The sequence below is a fragment of the Halyomorpha halys genome, unplaced genomic scaffold, assembly GCF_000696795.3.
Source record: "Halyomorpha halys isolate HHAL.00 unplaced genomic scaffold, Hhal_1.1 Scaffold207.1, whole genome shotgun sequence".
Taxonomy (NCBI): domain Eukaryota; kingdom Metazoa; phylum Arthropoda; class Insecta; order Hemiptera; family Pentatomidae; genus Halyomorpha; species Halyomorpha halys.
In genome coordinates, this window is record NW_027104696.1 from 299,929 (window position 1) to 319,141 (window position 19,213).

The following is a 19,213-nucleotide window of genomic DNA, read 5'->3' on the forward strand; positions in this document are numbered from 1 at the left end:
TATATATATTTGTAATTTCATATTATTTAAAATTCATTTAATATTCATTTAAACCATTAAATGCAAAATTGGTGTAAGTTATACCTTGTGATTTGAGATAAAACTTATGGACCGTTTTATTTGATAACATTCTTTCCGTCAAAACCTGTTGGTGACCAGAATATACAAATTTTTAGAAACATTTGAGTTTGATGCACCCAGGAATTAAGTAAATAATTATTTTATCGTGGAAATTGGTTTATGCGATTTTGTACTTATAAAAATCAATTACAACATTTTTTAAGTTATATATTTATGAAAGCAAAAAAGCAATGATAGTTATAGGAAAGATAAAATCATCATTGCCAGAATAGAACTTTTTTACATTTTCGTTCTCAAATCCATTTCAATTATAGTACAATCAAATCACCAATATCATCAAATACCAAAGTCAATGAGTATTGTTTAGCAAGTAGATATGTACTTACAGAGAGAGCGAGCTGGTGTAGAGTGAACAGGAAGATATAGATCGTAGAGATGGACATGGCAAGAAGTTCAAGATGTTCTCGCTGGCTGGGCCTGGTGCAGAATAAACGCACTGGTTGGTCCAGTTTTGCGAAGGCAGCCAGTCCAGTTCTGTGTTGTCAAGGACAGTAGGACGGCCTTCGGCATTCTTAATTTAAATGTTTGCGATAATCTAATACGAAGTAATCGAGTAGGAATTTCTTTCCGTGGACCATGGTATGGAACATTTTTTTTTTGTTTCTGAGCCTCATGAATGTATAGGGTTTGCATATTAGGGGGTGTAGTGGGAATGGGTCGAATTAATCACTTCTGCAGCATTTGGTTTATTTTAAGAAGGAACTAAGGAAAACGGTCTTTTGACTGATGTCTGATGAAGGTATTTTTTTGTCTGTAGTAAGTTAGAAACATTTAAATTTATTTGAAAAATAGTACTACTCAAGTTTGTGGAAGTTCCAAACAGAAGAATGCTTTATTGTAATAACTTTTTTCTTTATTTCTTATATAAATTCTCTAAATTTTTAACAATTGTTTTTGACTAAATAATCAATTATTGTTGGAAAATTAGTAATTAATAATCGATAAAATTATTTATGATACGGGCTCCATTATTCCTATCTCGGCTACAAGTTGCAGTGACGAGATTTGCTAGAGGTGAAGCAAAACGAAAGCTCTCAATATCAACTAATGTGAGTTGTTAAAATATTAAGAAGAAATGGCATTTCCATATAATGCACATATAATTGCTTCATGATACACGTTAAACTTATAAACTAGTTGCTTCTGTAAATACACTTCTCACACAAATTTTCAGCTACCGAAAAATGGCTTGACTTTACCTCGGAAATGTGGGCTCATAATTTTCTTTGTTCATAAAATTTATCTATTTTTTTATCTTCATACTTAGTCATAAAATTGCTGAAGTTTCAATTTTTCCAAGAAATATAAATGACTTTGATAAAAAAACTTATTATGCATCTTTTGAAAAACTACTTGAACAACGAGATGAATATTGGACACTAGGATAAATTGAAACCATCTTTGATGGACCACTAATCAACAATCTCATAAAAGAAAATTCCACACCTTGCGACCCGAGTTGATTTTGAAGTACCTGATTTTGAAGTGAATATCCAGAAATATTCACCAAAGTGCTTTATAATTTTGAAAAACATGGTGTTAATATCATTATTAAATTATCTTTTTTGAAAGCCATTTGGTGGATTTCCAGAAAACTTAAGGGTTTCAGGGAGAAACAGAGAGATTGGTTCATCCAGGACATCAAGATAATATAGGAGACATATTAAGGCTTATAGGAAAGACATTTATTGATGATATATTGTTGGTACTTCGAGAGGGATTATACTGCCCAAACATTTCATTAGGGATCTTTTAAAAATAAGATTTCAAGACATTTTGGTTCAGTTTATTTCATCGGCATTAATAATTATGCCGCTATTGAATTGTTTTTTTTTTTAGTTTTTCTTACAATACAAAGTATAGATAGCTTCTATATCAAAAAGTGGAGCCATGGAGCAAATCTTATACTGTCTTATTGTTACAATAGTTCAAATAATCTCTATTCAGATATAATCAAAATTTATTTAAAAATACAATATTTCCATTATTATTTTCAACACAAGCATGCGTTAAAATGTAAAATGAAATAAAAATTAAATAAATAAATAAAAATTAAATTATTTACAAAAAGTAAACCATTTTTTTACACTGTCATTTGTATTAAATTTTTATACGATGTAAATGTATAAGACATTCAAACATAAAGCCCTTAAATATGTAATTTTAATATTTAAGGGCTTTATGTTTGAATGTCTTATACATTTACATCGTATAAAAATTTAAATACAAATGACAGTGTAAAAAAATGGTTTACTTTTTCAAAAATAATGTGAGACTACGAGAGTATATGTATAATTTTGTACATCCGATTTTTGTAGATAGCAAAATGAAAGAATCGAGCTATCACGAAAAATCGGACGTACAAAATTTAAATTCATGTTACTCTAACCTCATAAATACATAACACACAATTAACAACACTAAATAGAAACAGAAAAAACACAAAATAGAAATAACAGACTGATTACCAGTACTGAAAAAAAACAAAAACGGTTACGTGTTGGAAAAACCAAAGCAACCATATCTCTATTTCAAAACCAATTTAGTTCTGGCTCAAACCTGGAGTTTGAATAACAATGTAGAACACCCTGTAATAGATTATTGTAAATAATGTTTTAATTGTAATAGTTTTTAATCATAAATACACTACGTACTTGTAGTTGTATATTAATTAGTTGAAGAATGTATTTGTTCTAACAAAACTGTTTTTGGCTGACTATAGAAACAAGAAATTTGTAACGTGTACATTTATATATTTCTATTGTGCACATTTATATATTTCTTTTTTTTTTTCTCTACTCTTATTATTGTAACTATGTTTTACATGTTAGTTAAAATTAAATAAAAGAAAATAATAATAAAATCTGACATAATGAAATGCTGTGGATGAAGTTATGAGTTCGTTTGTAATCTCTTCCAATACACTGTTAAAAACCCAATAACTACCAAAATGTTATGAAAAAATATAAATTACTTTTTTTGTTTTTGTGTTATAACATACTCTTAAGTTTAAATATTAGTATATTTGTATATACTACAATATATATATTTACAGTTTCTTTGTTTCATTATTACACACACTTCAAAATTTAGCTACATTTTATTTTTTAAAGGAAGTGTGATGTAACATAAACCATACATTATAGTGAGTAAAATTAGAAAGGAAAGTATTTAAAAATACATTTGTATATTTTTTCTTAAAAATAAAAGTAACTTAAATATAAACAAAAAGTTTTGTTTATAAATAAAGAGTAGAACTAGCATATACCAAGGTTTAATTTTTTTTTCATCAATTTATCCAACGATATTCTTCTGATTCTACTGTAAAATAAATCTTTCCTGCATCTCCCTTAAAAGAATAACGGATTCCTTGATTTGAACCGGGAATCTTTTCCACTGGTATTAATGTTTGGTTCTCCATATTTGGTTCAAAAGGATTTGATTTGTTGAAATAAAACGACAATGTGCTGTTTAGTTGGGTAGTCGAAAGATATTTTATAACTTCTTGATGTCCTTTCCAAGAAGCAGCGTAATTTAATGCTGAGAAACCCCACTCATCTTTCTTATCTATGTTTAGAAGAGCTTGGCGAAGAAGTTTCACAATTCCTAAGTGACCCCTGCCAGCGCTGGAATGCAAAGCAGTCCTCCCCTTGTTGTCCGGTTGAAGAATTTCTGCTCCAGCCTGTAAGAGGAATGCTACAACTTTTGTGTGTCCCTCTCTAGAAGCTAAGAACAAAGGAGTTTCGTGATTAATATTCACAGATATAATTTGGCTTCTTCTCATCCGGTAGCGAAGTAAATTGCGTATTGCCTCATAATGGCCATTTAATGCCGCATAATGAATTGGTTGGTTGAGCAATGCATCTGTACTCGTTGGGTCAGCCATAGAAATAATGAGAAAAACTATAACTTCTGAGGAATTGTCTCTAGCAGCAATGTGTAGCGGTGTCATTAGATTAAGGTCAGTTGCACGCAAATCTGTTCCAGGTGTCCTCATTAAGAGATTAAAAATCCTAATTTGAAATGGTTCAAATCCTTCGGATTCGGAATCATTTGAAATTTTCCCGTTATCCTTGTGCCATTCGCATGCCAGGTGAAGCGGTGTACTACCGTTTATGTTTCGACTATTAACAAAAGCTCCCGAATCAAGAATTAACTCCACCACGTTCGGATATCTTTCTTTTACGGCATAATGTAATGGCGTCATTCCATCAACGTCAGGTGCATCCTTTTCTGCTCCTGCGTTTAATAATATCTTCACAATTTCCACATGGCCTGCAAGGGAAGCTAAATGCAGTGGCGTTTTGAGATCGATATTCCTAACTTCTTCATGAGCACCCAGATTAAGCAACAACTTGACTATTTCCAGAGATCCGGTCATAGCAGCATAATGAAGTGCAGTGAACCCACTATTATCTGCTTGGTCAATAGCAGCTGGTGGATCGGAAAGTAGTGATTCCACGATCCCAAACAGACCTCGCTTGCAGGCGATGTGCAGTGGAATTGTTCCGTTCATATCGTTTGGGTTTTTATTGCATCCAGAATTCAAAAGCAATTTCACAACATCATTATGATCATTTTCACAAGCGTAGTGGAGTGGCGAATATCCCCGTTTATCCCTAACATCTAATGAAGCACCGTATGATATCAGCAGTTCTACTACTTGAGTGAGGCCGTGGTAGGAAGCAATGTGCAATGCTGACACGTTATGGATCTCTATCAAGTTTTTTTTGGAGGTGAGAAGCTTCACGTCACAATCTGCATCCAAGAAACTTTGGAAATTCTTTTTAGCAATGCTACTCATTCCAGTTTCCAAAATTAATTTTACATAATCAGCAGTTCTTGACAAAACTGCTGAAGTTAGGGGGAGATTCCCATGAATATCTTTCTCCACGACGTTTGCTCCGTGAGAGAGGAGTAGTTCTATTCCTTCTGAAAACCACGTTCCAATGGCATGATTCAGAATGACGGTCGGATAGGTGTCTAAATTTTCAGTATTATCCAATAGAAGCCTTACGAATTTCACTAATTTATATGAAACCGCATCGAAAAGAATCTTTGATCCTAAAAAACTATTATCTTCCACTGATGCTGCATGACCAAGGAGTAATTGTATAATTTCTTCAGATAAAGCATCAAAAGCCAAGTCTAATGTCGTTCGTCCGTCTTCGCTTATCACATTTGGATCAGCATTATTAGCCAAAAGAAATTCAAGTAACTCAATGTCATTTCTTTTGATTGCTAGGTGTAAAGCTGTGACATTATTACAACCTTTTCTATTGACGTCATCCCCATATAATAACAAGGTCTTGATCACATCTATACTTCCGTTATTTGCTGCCCATTGGAGAGGGGTGAAGCAAACGTAATCTTCGATACTGAAATCGGCGTTTTGTGACAGAAGATAGCCTACACCCCGTCCATAACCTATAGCAGCAGCTTCATGGAGCACTGTTTGGTCTAGAAGATTCAGCGAATTAACTTGGGCTCCATGTTCCACCAGAGTTTTCATAGCAGCGACTATTTCTTTTTCAGGACATATTGAAGTATTGAAATAACTCGAACCTAATGATTTAAATTCGGAAAATGCAAAAATGAGTGAGTTCCTTGAATTTTCATCGTACTTTTGAACTGCGAAATTGAGAGGTGTTTTGCCGTTTTCTCCTTTATCATTAACATCTGCACCGTTGCCAAGAAGCATCTTAATCACATTAGTGTTTCCATTGAACGCTGCATAGTGTATAGCTGCATTGCCAACCTTATCTCTTATTTCTAAAGAAGCATTTCTTGTAATTAGTAACTTAACAATAGCTTCATTACCATTCCAAGCAGCGACCATCAAAGGTGTCGTTCCATCTTTTCTCTGGCTATTGACGTTGGCGCCGCGATCTAGAAGAAATTTGGTTGAGTTGATCATGTTTTCAATTACTGCCGAATACAAAGGAGTATTACCAATCTGATCTTTTACGTCCACACTCATATTCTTGGACAGCAATAAATTTAACATAGTTACGTCGCCCATCTTAGCAGCTTTATGTAAAAAGGTCGTATTATGATATCCTTTGATATTGATATCTGCACCGTGAGCGATCAATATCTTAGCAATATTAGAGTTATAATAATTAAGTATTTCAAGAATTGGAGTATTAAACCTAGCTCTTATGTTTATACTAGCATTTTTTGACAAAAGCAAATTTACGATTGATTCGTAGCCCATTTTACAAGCTATATGTAGGATTGTATCGTTAAAACGTCCTTTGATATTTACATCTGTTACGCTGTCGATAAGAAGTTTAGCAATATTAGGGTTATTATGTTTAAGTGCCCTATGTATTGGAGTGTCATTATTATCATCTCTTATGTTTACATTTGCATTCTTGGACAATAGCGAGTTCACGGTAGATTTGTAACCCATCTCAGCAGCAATATGTAAAGCTGTTTGACCATAACTTCCTTTAATATTGACGTCAGCTCCATGGTCGATTAGTTTCTTGGCAATGCTTGGTTTACGATGATTAAGTGCTAGATGTATAGGAGTGTCATTTTTATCGTCTGTTATACTTATGCTAGCATTTCTTGACAATAGGGATTTCACGATCGATTTAAAACCTTTCAGGGCAGCAATATGTAAAGGTGTGCGACCATGAGATCCTCTAACATTAACATCAGCTCCGTGGTCGATCAGTGTCTTAGTAATATGATGTCTACGACTATAAAGTGCTAGATGGATAGGAGTGTTATTGTAATCGTTTCTTATATTCAAACTTGCATTTTGGGACAATAGAGCATTAACGATACTTATAAAATTCTTCTTAGCTGCTAAATGTAGCATTGTTTGATTATTGTAGCCTTTAATATTGACATCAGCTTCCAGGTTGATAAGCTTATTAGCAATATTTAAGTGTTTATTATTAATTGCTATATGCATCGGAGTGTCACCAAAATTATCTCTTACGTTTAAATTTGCAGTTACGGACAGAAGCAAATTCACCATTGATTCATTGCCTCCCAGAGCAGCGATGTGTAAAGGTGTACGACCATATCGCCCATTAATATTGACATCAGCACCGTGGTCGATAAGTGTCTTAGTAATATTATAGTTATTATTATTAATTGCTAGCTGTATTGGAGTATCATTGTTATTGTCTATTATGTTTATGGATGCATTTTTGGACAACAGTAAATTCACTACAGATTCATGGCCATTCTCAGCTGCGATATGGAGCATTGTTTCGTTATTATATCCTTTAATATGAACATCAGAGGCGTGGTCGATGAGTATCTCAGCAATGTTGGAGTTATTATTATTGAGCGCTAGGTGCATTGGAGTGTCGTTATTATTGTCTCTTATACTTATACTTGCATTATTAGACAACAGTAAATTCACTATAGATTCATAGCCCTCCAGAGCAGAGATATGTAAAGGTGTGCGACCATAAGATCCTCTAATATTGACATCAGCGTCGTGTTGTATAAGTATTCTACCAATATTGAAGTTATTATTATTAATTGCTAAATGTATTGGAACGTCATTGTTATTGTCTCTTATATTTCCACTTGCATTTTTGGACAACAGTAAATTCACTATAGCTTCGTATCCCTCTTCGGCAGCGATATGCAAAGCTGTACGACCTTCAAATCCTTTAATATTAACATCAGCACCGTGGTCGATAAGTATTTTAATAATATTGGTGTTATTATTATTAATTGCCAGATGCATTGGAGTGTCATTGTTAATGTCTCTTAAATTTACATTTGCATTTTTAGACAGCAACAAGTTCACTATAGGTTCGTAGTCCCCTTCAGCAGCGACATGTAAGGGTGTACAACCATCAACTCCTCTAATATTAACATCAGCACCGTGGTCGATAAGTATCTTAGCAATGTTGTAGTTGTTATTATTAACTGCAAGATGTATTGTTGTGTCATTGTTATCGTCTCTTATTATTACACTTGCATTTTTAGACAACAACAAATTCAGCATTGATTCATGGCCTAACAAAGCAGCGATATGTAAAGGTGTACGACCGTAACGCCCTTTAATATTGACATCAGCACCGTTTTCTATTAGTATCTTAGCAATTTCGGAATTATTATTATTAAGTGCTGCATGTAGTGAAGTATCTCCGAAATAATTTCTTACGTTTACTTTTGCAGTTAAAGACAACAACAAAGTCACCAATGATCCATTGCCTCCCAACGCAACGATATGTAAAGGAGTAAGTCCATCAGATCCTCTAATATTGACATTAGCAGCGTGGTTGATTAGTATTTTAGCAATATTGTAGTTATTATTACTAAGTGCTAGATGAATCGGAGCATCACCGAAATTATCTCTTACGTTTACACTTACAGTATTAGACAACAGCAAATTCACTATTGATTCATTACCTTCTGAAGCAGCTATATGTAAAGGCGTACGACCAGAACGCCCTTTCATATTGACATCAGCACCGTTGTCCATCAACATCTTAGCAATTTTGGAATTATTATTATTGAGTGCTAGATGTATTGGAGTTTCATTGTTATTGTCTCTCATATTTACACGTGCATTTTTAGACAACAACAAATTCACTATAGATTCATAGCCTTCCTCGGCAGCGATATGTAAAAGTGTCCTACCATCATATCCTCTAATATTAACATCTGCAACGTGGTTGATAAGTATCTTAGCAATGTTAGAGTTGTTATTACTAAGTGCTAGATGTATCGGGGTGTCACCGAAATCGTCACTGACATTTACACTTGCATTTTTAGATAACAATGAATTCACTATAGATTCATACCCCTCCTCTGCAGCGACATGTAAAGGTGTGCGACCATCAGATCCTCTAATATTAACATCAGCGGCCTGGTCGATAAGCTCCTCAGCAACATTGACATCTCCCTTTTGGAGTGCATTATATATTGGGTCGTCATTCTTCACCTGAAATAACATAAAAACAAAATGAAAGGAACCAGTATATCTTCATTTATTGTATACCACTATATATGTACATGGAATAAACTATATAGTTTTAACTGATATTGTAAACGTGAGGCATAGGTGTAATTATAGTGAGCCGCTTCGATGCAAAACATTTAAATCTTTGTTATCGATATGTAATTATAATAAAATAACAATAAAAAAAAAGCCTGAGGCCTGATATTACTTTTTAAGAAATAAATAAAGAAATAGAAAAATTAGGAAATGAAAAAATGTAAAACAACTCGTGAATTATAACAGCCTGATTTGTTTCATCACTTTTAGTTTTCGGATAAGATTCATTAAACGAGCACAAGTATAATAAAAAATTATGTCATATATTAAAATAAATTAAAAGTACACGCTTCAAAAAAATATCTGCTAGGTTTCATGGGCCAACTGTAAAAAACTGAACCACAAAATGTATCAATTATTTACATTAAATGTACTTAAAGCTAATGTAATTACAGCTAAATGTAAAAATTATTTACACTATAGTGCAACTAACATTGTAATGCTAGGTGGGTATTCTAAGAAAAGTCTTGCCGTTTTAACTTTTTGACGTTTGGTAACGTGCTATAATAAAACGAGGTACGAATTTAGGGGAGGAATCATTTTTTTGTTCACTACTATAACATTATTATTAGGAAGAAAAAATTAGTTATAAAATAAATAAATTAGTGCACATTTAGAAAATTTTGTATTTTTAATAAGTAAATCGTATTAAAATCCCAACAACATATAATTGTTAGGATACATATATATTATGAAGGAAGCAGTGAACATATTGGTAAGAACTGTTGTTCTGTCTGTTAGATTCAGTGCTCTTGCTTAGCTGGTAATTATCCGATTTTCGGGTATTGGTTACCTTAACGGGTAATTGTGTATTTCGGATAAAATGTTTTTACTTTATATATAGGTGTGCTAGTGCAGTGTCATAATAGCCCTTCGACTAAGTCCTTTTTGTTAATCATTAGATACTTTTTCTATCACTAACAAGTATCGAATTTTAGGACATCATGGGGATTGATTTATTTTTGAGGCATGGGATGAATATAGATTTTGGACCTTGGGTCAATTTGTTTTTTGTATTTTGTTTGGGCCCGGTGCTGTATTTTTGGAGCTCGGAGCGGATACAATTTTAAGGTCTCAGATAAATTTGTTTTTGAGACCCGGGTTGGATTTATACTTATAAATATAATTTCTATTTCTAGTATAACTGTTTACATTAAGGATGAAGTATGTAGGACGAAAATTTCGGCTAAAAATATAGAAATTTTTGTACTGTTATTAATTAACCTTTAAGATTTCAATGTTCCTCCTCAAATTTATGTATTTCTAATTATTTGAACAGCAAGCTTAAAAGTCATTACTTATTAATTAAAAAAACATATATCAATTCGAAAAGACTACCAAATCTTGAAGTATTAATAAAAGGAATGTATTTGTGAAAACAATAGTTGTGGTTTATATCTGATCATAGATTATTGATCGAAAAAGGGTATATCTATGACGGTTAAGTGTGGCAGTTAACCTGATAGTTAGTCCGGGACATTAATTGCACTATCAACTATCACGTCAGGCCAGGTAGTCAATACTGTTATAACTGTGACTATCAAACATTTACACTATGATAGGGGCAGCGACTTTGGTCGCAATAACTAAAACTGTATGATTGTTTACTGTCAAGATATATACACACGATAGTTAACGAAACCATCGCTTCATTTCATTACTTTAACTATCAACTATCACGCCAGAGCTAGTGCGACAGTACAATCAAGGCCGTAACAATCATACAGCTACAGTTAAAACGATTATCTAAGAACGGGTTAAGTGGTGAGTAATTTTCGGGTAAAACAGGTATTTTCAAGGCGCTAAGAGGGTATTTTTTGGTTAGCAGCACTGGTTAAAATTATACCATCGGTTGCATGTAGCTCCCTAAGACTCTACCCACACGGGGTGAGATGTGCGTCTTATTCGTCATCTACGAGATAAAGAACTTGGCCTGAATAATGACCTAAAGAATTACATTTTATTGTAAAATACAGTGTTGCATACACTTTAAAACAAACTTCATACAAAAGGAAGATTTCAGCTGAAGGCTGAAGTTACTTCATATTTTAAGGCTAATGAGTGTTCTGCCCTTTCTGGTCCTTAGTGCTGCATATAAATGCATAAAAGACAAACAGGAGGGGGATGTAAGACTAAAAGTTGTTTATAGTCTACTTTTATAAAATTTAATTTTTAATTTTATTTCTGTCTTATTATTATTATTTTTTTGTTATTCAACTGATATGGACAAAAATAATATAGAATTGGACAGAAATACGTCCTCCAAGGACTCGGAAGTGGAAACTGCATTCTTAGAAATTAGTGAATCTAACAATTGTTAAAAACACGGATGCTTCAAAAGCGACACCGAAACAGTTCTTACGTATCCACGGCAAACTCGCCGAATATGAAAAAAAAAAATCGACCAAAGCTAAGCAACCAGTCGAAAAACTATCAAATATAATTTATATATATTTACAATTATTATTTTAAAAACCACAGTGACGAAAATTTGAAATTGTTCTCCAGATAGAGGATAAAGAACACATTATTAGAGTACAAGCTATAACAAAATGAAGACAATTTTTTTAAAGAACCTCATAAAATTCCATATCATTAAAAACAGGATGGAAACCTTCAACTTGTTCAGCAACCTTGCTGATAATATTCCAATTTCAATTTTTTTTTTTTTATTTGCTGGGAATTAAACTACTAACTTAAAAATGTAGGCAATCAAAATCGTGTTGATATAAAATGAAAAAAATGATGTTATAGAAGAGCGGACATTGCTTTTTTAGCTGTTGTAGGAACGTAAAATTCAGATAAAATGGTGAGAGGTTATGAAAGGTTGAGGAGAGAGATGAAATCCTCAAAATAAATCAAGTTGAAATTTTCTAATTTTTAATTTATTTGAATATGAAATTCCAGGGTTTCAGAAAACGCTAAAAACGAACCTGATTTGCTTTCTACTAAGAAAATTTTAAAGTAAAAAAAAAGTAGGTGAACTTTATATATAACGTTGTTATAATTTTTTTGTGAGTATAAAATCAATTAATGGGATCAGTAATAGTTTTTTCTTATTGAAAAAGACAAATCGCTTGGCATATAATAACCGAAAAAAATGAATACTTTCTGAAATATGGACCCAACATGTTTAATTCTGTTCATAGCTTTGTCAATCCGGGCGAAAGGATTACAGTAGTCACAAACCTTCCCATGACGGCAGAAAACATTTTGAAAAATCAGCATCTAAATCGGTCCAGTATTACAAAAGTTTTTCCTGAACCAAGATTCGAACCATTCCATTTTATATACGTAGATTTTTTAAAATTAAAAATTATGATTATTTACTATAGCATCTTTTGGCTAATAATTACATGCTAACATTTTTGGTTCCCGCCGATCATTTTAAGGTATGTTTTATTCTGTTTTCAAGTTTTATTATATTTATATATATTTTGAAATATAATATAAATTTTATTTTATATGCTACGTACTATTTTTAGATCATTTCCTTTTAGTAAGAATGCCCAAGAGGAGAAAAAAGGCAGTTATTACACCCCAATTTTTCACTACTCTATTGAAAACTAGTTATAATTACAAGTTAAAATTGATGAGTCTCCCAAGTGTAGGGAGGGGGAATAAAAAGTGGTGGCGATTTAAAAATGTTAAAAATAATTAATTTTTTATTCGGAGCTCTATATCTTTACGACAACAATATAAAAAATCTAAGAGAGCCTCATTTAAAGTAGAGTAAATTTTCTAAAATTTAAGCCCTAATTAACGTTCAATAGTTATCGAGATATAGCCTTTTAAAAAGCCAAATTTCATAAAAATGTTGTATGGAACGTACTGAAAGATCAGTAGTTAGTGAATTTATTTTGAAAAATCTATATCTCAAAAACCACTTGACGTACAGATGTCTATTAGCAATTAAATTAATTAATTTAATGTAATATAAAGTAGTTTATGATCTTTACCTTCGTAGGAACAGTAGTTTTCATGAAAGTTTCTAAAATAAATGAATTTATAATTGATTGGACAAATTTTCATTTGCCAAATTTATATTCATATGCGAATATCATAAAAACTACTACCTCTACGAAGATAAGTGTTATAAACTACTTTATAATAAGTTAAATTTCCTTTATTTTGAGTGTTGGCAGACATATGAATGTTTTTTTAAGGTTTTGAAACAGCCGCTATTTTTTAATCGCCCTACCTATACTTTTCAAACTCATCAGTTTAGACTAGTAATTATACACAGTTTTCATTAAAGTAATCAAAAATTGGATTGAGAAAACTCCCTTTTTAATGGACTCCCATTGTACTATTTGTGTTTGTGATACATTTGTCCAATTTATTCTTAATATTATAATTATTTGTTATAATTATTTATTTTTATAATATGATTTCCCCATCCTGACAAGTATAGTACAAATTAAATTAATAAGAGAAATATAATTCATTATATATTTTAGATTATTGCTTTGACTAGTATAATCTAACAGTATGAGCTAAAACAGAATATAATCCATCTCTCCAACGGTTGTAATAAGGTAAGATTTGTATAAAATTCTGAGAAGTTATGGAATATTATATAAACAATGAACATCAAAGAGAAAAAAAAAAATGCTCAAAATAAATCAAGTTGAAAAATTTCTAATTTTTAATTTTTTTTGAAAATGGTATCCTGGAATGGTACGCTGCTAAAGCCAGTCCAATCAGTCCAATATTTTAAAACTATCACTTGTATAATCTAAACATGAGTTAGATAGTAAAGAGGAAAACATATTTTTAAAAATGTGGTGCCCAACTTTATTAGGTTGACTCATACACAGTATAGTTATGACTAGTAAGCAACACTATTTTTTAAATCTTATTAATATAAATAGTCACAGCATAAAATTTTGTAAATTATTGTATATTATTTGTTTTAATTATGTGCTAAAGTTATATATGATTTTTTTCCCTTTTTATTACTTATTATTTCTTCCTCTACACATTTTAATTTTTTTTCTAGCTTTTTATCGTTCTTTAAATGTGCTTAATTTGTCCATTCTTTCAATTATATAAATTTTATTTTTTTTTTTTTTTCATCAAATATAAAACAAAATTAAAGTCAAAAGTACAAAAAAAAACAACTTCTGTGACTTCATTTTCTTTTCCTTTTTTCATCCTCTACCATTTATAACTTAGCGGTAATAAAATAAGTATATAATTTTTATGAGGGGAGAAGATGGTCGGGGGGAGGGGGGTGGACAGCAGAAAAAACACAAATAAACAAACAAATTATTTATTTGGGCCGACAATTCGACCTGATTTTCAGGTCTTCATCAGGTCTATAAAAACAAAAAGATAAAAAATTCATAATAAAAATATATAATTAAAATAAAATAAATACATTATTATATTTCCAAATTTTTAATCTATTATTTATTTATTTTTCTATCTGAATGATGGTTGTTGTCTTTTTGTTATTATAGCTCTGATATAGACCTGAAAATCAGGTAGAAACGTCGCCACAAATAAATAATTCGTTTGTTTATTTGTGTTTTTTCTGTTGCCCCCCCCCCCTCCGAACATCTCCTCTGATATATCTATGATCAACTATCTTTATATCATTATAATTTTTATATTTAAAAAAACCTATTCATAAGTTTGTTTTTGTATTTATTGTAACATGATTGTACATAACATTAAATAAATAAATTAAATAGCAATATAAAATTTTTAATATTATTTTTATATTTAAAAATCGTATTGGCTGGTATGTTTTCGTATTTCTTGTTACATAATTGTACATAACAGTAAATAAATACATTTAATAGGAATATAAAAATTTTATATTTTAAAATACTATTTTCATATATCTGCTTTGGTTTGACAGTAGAACAAGTTACAATATGTTTTTATATTTTTTATATATTTTTTTTAATTTAAATGTTTTTATATTTTCTTGTATTAAACGTATTTCTCAGATAGGATCATAAGCATAATATAAAGAGTTTCTAGCCTACTTTATTGTACTTAAAATAGTTCCAACATAATATAAGTTTTTATTAATTTTGTCACTAACAAAACAAAGGAGCTTAATGAACAAGTTTAATGAAATCACCATTGCTAAATACAAGTATTTTGTTTTCAAACTTAATTTAATAGTTCACAATTCAAATGCCTGAAGTAATGGTATTGTTCAGTGAGATATACATAGTCAGTGATATATACTTACAGAGAGAGCTAGGAGTTGTAGAGTGAATAGGAAAAGATAGGTCTTAGAGATGGACATGGCAAGAAGTTCAAGATGTTCTCGCTGGCTGGGCCTGTTGCAGAATAAGCCCACCGGTTTGTCCAGTAACCACCACGTCAAGGATAGCAACACTGTAATCGTCATTCCTAATTTCAGTTTATACGATAATGTAAAACGCAGTAATGGAAACAAATTCCTTTCCATGGACCATAATCTCGAACCACACTTAAAAATTTTTATTTATTTGATAAATAGCACCATTTATGATTTTGGCAAGTTCCGAAACCAATAAAATGCCTTTTGACCAAGGTTTTATCGCAATTAATGACTTTTTTTTCATCATTAAATTATTAAAATTTCTAGAAATTATTTTTGACAGAACAGGAATAGAAATTCGTGAAAAGGTTAGATTAGTTTTAATACTTAATGTTGGAATATTTAACATAAATTTTATAGTCATTTTTATTATGATTTGTTTATTTATTATTTTGTTGAAAGATTTTCCGAGTGGCGGTCAATAAAGGTACAAAATAGTGAACAAACTAATTAATGGTAACGAACGTTTCGCCTCACTTTGCAGGGCTTCGTCAGGGATTAGTGAAATATTTTCTCGTTACATCTCACAATATTTGTATTTTGGACTCATTTAACCATGAAGAAGCCCTGAAAAGTAGGATGAAGCGTTGATTACCAATAAATATTTTTATTTTGTACCTTTATTGACCGCCACTCGGACAATCTTACAACAAAAAAATAAATAAACGTATCATAATAATATATTACTCAATACGAATAATAAATCATTTGCATTCAAGTGTAATTAAGCTATGAATTTGATAACTTTATGCTATTAATAAATAAACGTATCATAATAAAAATCACTATAAAATTTATATTAAATATTCCACCATTAATATTAAATATTCCTCCAGCTAATCTTTCTCTCAATTTTATTTTTCTTTCCATAATTTTAATTTTTAAATTATTAATAAACTAATTTATTCATATTTCTTTGCATTATATAACTTCATTTTTATTTTTATTTCCTTAATTATGTTATTTTATTCAATACTACCTATTGATGTTATATATGTATACATATTGATGTATGTTATTTTATACCTACTTATTCAATTAACTATGTATACATTTTATTTTCCACTTTGTTGACCGCCACCTGGACTTTCTTCCTACAATGTACTTCATATGGTCACCTATCTTCTTCCAATTTTTTTTTTGTTTAATTTAATAAGTATTTATTTTTCAGAAAAATTAAATTAATACAATTATTAAATACATGTTTTAACATAGCCAATATTATCCACATTGTAATTATGTAAGATATCTAGATTAGTTTATACGTTCATACTTTACGTAATTTTACATCAATAATTTCTGTCAAGAAAGACCGCGATTTTCTCCCTTGTCGAGCCGGACTTTCCCAGTTAGATGGAAGAAAAGAATTATCCCTTCTTCAGGGAGTTCATTACGGGTGGTGAGTCCAACTCATTTCACAATGGGAAGGGCTTGACCACCCAACATCGGCGAGCCATCAGAAGAGAAGTTAGCTGACCCAGACTGAGACCAGGAGGGCTGAACCAGCCTGGTAACTGCAGGAGGAACACAGACGAATGCAGTGGAAAAGGTGCAGCTCCATCAGTATGGCGCTAAACCTAGCGTTGGGTTGCACCGTAGTATAAAAATTGTTTATTTTTTGTAATTATTTATTAAATAATTAATATAAGAATAACAAAAAAAATGGTGATCTTTGGGAGCAGTGGCATGCGCAAACCCCAGCGCACTACCTCACTGCTCCCGCACCCCGTATGCCAGAAATGGCAAGGGAGGGGGATTAAAATTTTTTTCAGAATCAGCGAGACAGCGACCTTACCTATTATAACTATTTTGTGCTCCAATTGTCTGAACAATAATTCGAATTTAGAAAATGGTCGACTATGAAGATTATTTCAAGTCGTATTTTCGTTTTATTAAGCTTCAAACTCAGGCAAACCTCGACAGAAATTCGAATCATGCATGTATGCCAATTTTTTTTTTATATCAAATTTGTAGCTTAAAACAGAAAAATATGCGGTTAGGAAAGGTCATAGCTTAGCACGTGAAGAGTTAAGTTCAATGTAATAAAAAGAACAAGTAAACACAAGTCACGAATATCCTTGGAATATTAGTAATCAGTGGTCTTGAGTAACCATAAGAAAAAATCTCTAGAATAAGCTTGTTATTTTTTTTCAATAAAAAAATTACATTGATGCTGTTTTAAGATGGGTTTCCACTCCATCTCCCGCTGTTCGTTATTCCGTCTAAATTTGTAATGGTAAATGACAAATACTGATTTTTTCATTCTTACTTTTTAGTTCTGTGTATTTAGCCAGCTTATTACAGATTAAAATAAGACTACATAAGGCTTCCGTGTATAAAAGTTGTAAACAATAATAACTGAATATTATGATACATATAAAATGTTTTAGCTGAGTTTAAAAACTTTTCGTCTCCAGAAACGATGTAGCTGCTCATTCAAAAGATAATTGTGGGTGAAGAATAACTCATCAATTATTAATACCATAATCTTATTACAAGAATTAGAAAAATAAGTATCACATTAAAAAAAAATATTATATCCTTTTCATTTAAATTTATCCTGAGTAACGTACATTGTCAGTAGAATATTCATCACACGAAAATGAAATTACTTACGCATTATCACTTCCAATATTCGAAGAGATTTGTTATAACTTCCAAAGTTTGTACTCCACACCATCAATTGTAAAAGATAATCTATCTTATTGAAATATAAGAAAAATGGTTATATGTTATTAAGCCAAAGTGTTGTAAATAAATAAATAATGTTGATTATTGAATTAATTAAATGATATTACATAATAGTATAAGATATTGTGGTTTACTTGTTAATGATTGTTGTATTGTATTTGCTTGAGATTTGATGGTGCAGATTCTTGTTCTCGTCTACTATATTTTCTTTCTCTCTCATCCTTCCTCCGTCCCTCCCGCCTGAGTTCGGTGAAGAACTAGTCACTCATATGTTCATAAAAAGACGATGTGACTCTTGAGACAGTTCATTCTTCTATCGTAGAAGCCAAGATGGCTACCAAAGCCTACTGCTTCATATAGCTGCTACTTGATGGCAGTATCTTGAATTCCTATTCAAAAATGTTTGTGGGGTCTTTCTCAAACACCATTATTAAATGCCGTGCATCTGAACTATCTCATCATCATGATCCTTGTATCAAAGGCATTTAACAGAAATCATCAAGCTCAAGTTGGCAATATACACATCTAAGCCAGGAAGAAAACTACATTCTAGAGACGTCATAGATCCTCATACCTTTTTACAACCTAGGCGATCTTCAAATTAACAAGATGATGATACGATAAGTTGTCATATGCAAGGAATCTATCTAGATAGAAGTTGCTAGCAACTACTACAAACTTAAATACAAAATAGTATTAGTGAGCCTATTTAGATGTAGCCTTAGTGAAACTATTTCCTCAATCACTAAAACACACGGTTTTGCATTATTCAACAAACTCTTGCAATAAAAACGCAAACTTTCAGGAACAAAAAACTTCTCATATTTTCTACATTATAATAAGAAAAGCATTCAAGTTACATATAAGTCATTCTTCGAACAAAAGCTATCAAATTTTTCTTAAAAATTAAAGTAAATTTATTTAATTATTTTTCTATTGCAATCAGGAAATGCTCCTTAATAATATTCTGAAGCAAGCACACACTTAATATTATAGTTTTTATATAGGTGAACTTG

The 19,213-nt window shown here is 31.2% G+C and overlaps 1 protein-coding gene across 2 annotated transcripts; it reads right to left on the minus strand.

Annotated features, from left to right (window-relative positions):
* Window positions 1–2,325: 2,325 nt before the first annotated feature.
* On the minus strand, window positions 2,326–19,207 carry LOC106679484 (serine/threonine-protein phosphatase 6 regulatory ankyrin repeat subunit A). 2 transcript variants are annotated; one of them, XM_014418675.3, is made up of 3 exons: window positions 18,332–19,207; window positions 15,393–15,541; window positions 2,326–9,067 (listed from the first exon to the last, which is right to left on the minus strand). In XM_014418675.3, coding segments are annotated over exons 1-3 (5,787 nt in total). In that variant the 5' UTR covers window positions 18,333–19,207; the 3' UTR covers window positions 2,326–3,430. The 2 variants fall into 2 exon arrangements, with proteins under 2 accessions (XP_014274161.1, XP_014274159.1); XM_014418673.2 differs by lacking the exon at window positions 18,332–19,207 and having other exon boundaries at window positions 15,393–16,165.
* Between the last annotated feature and the right edge of the window lie 6 nt (window positions 19,208–19,213).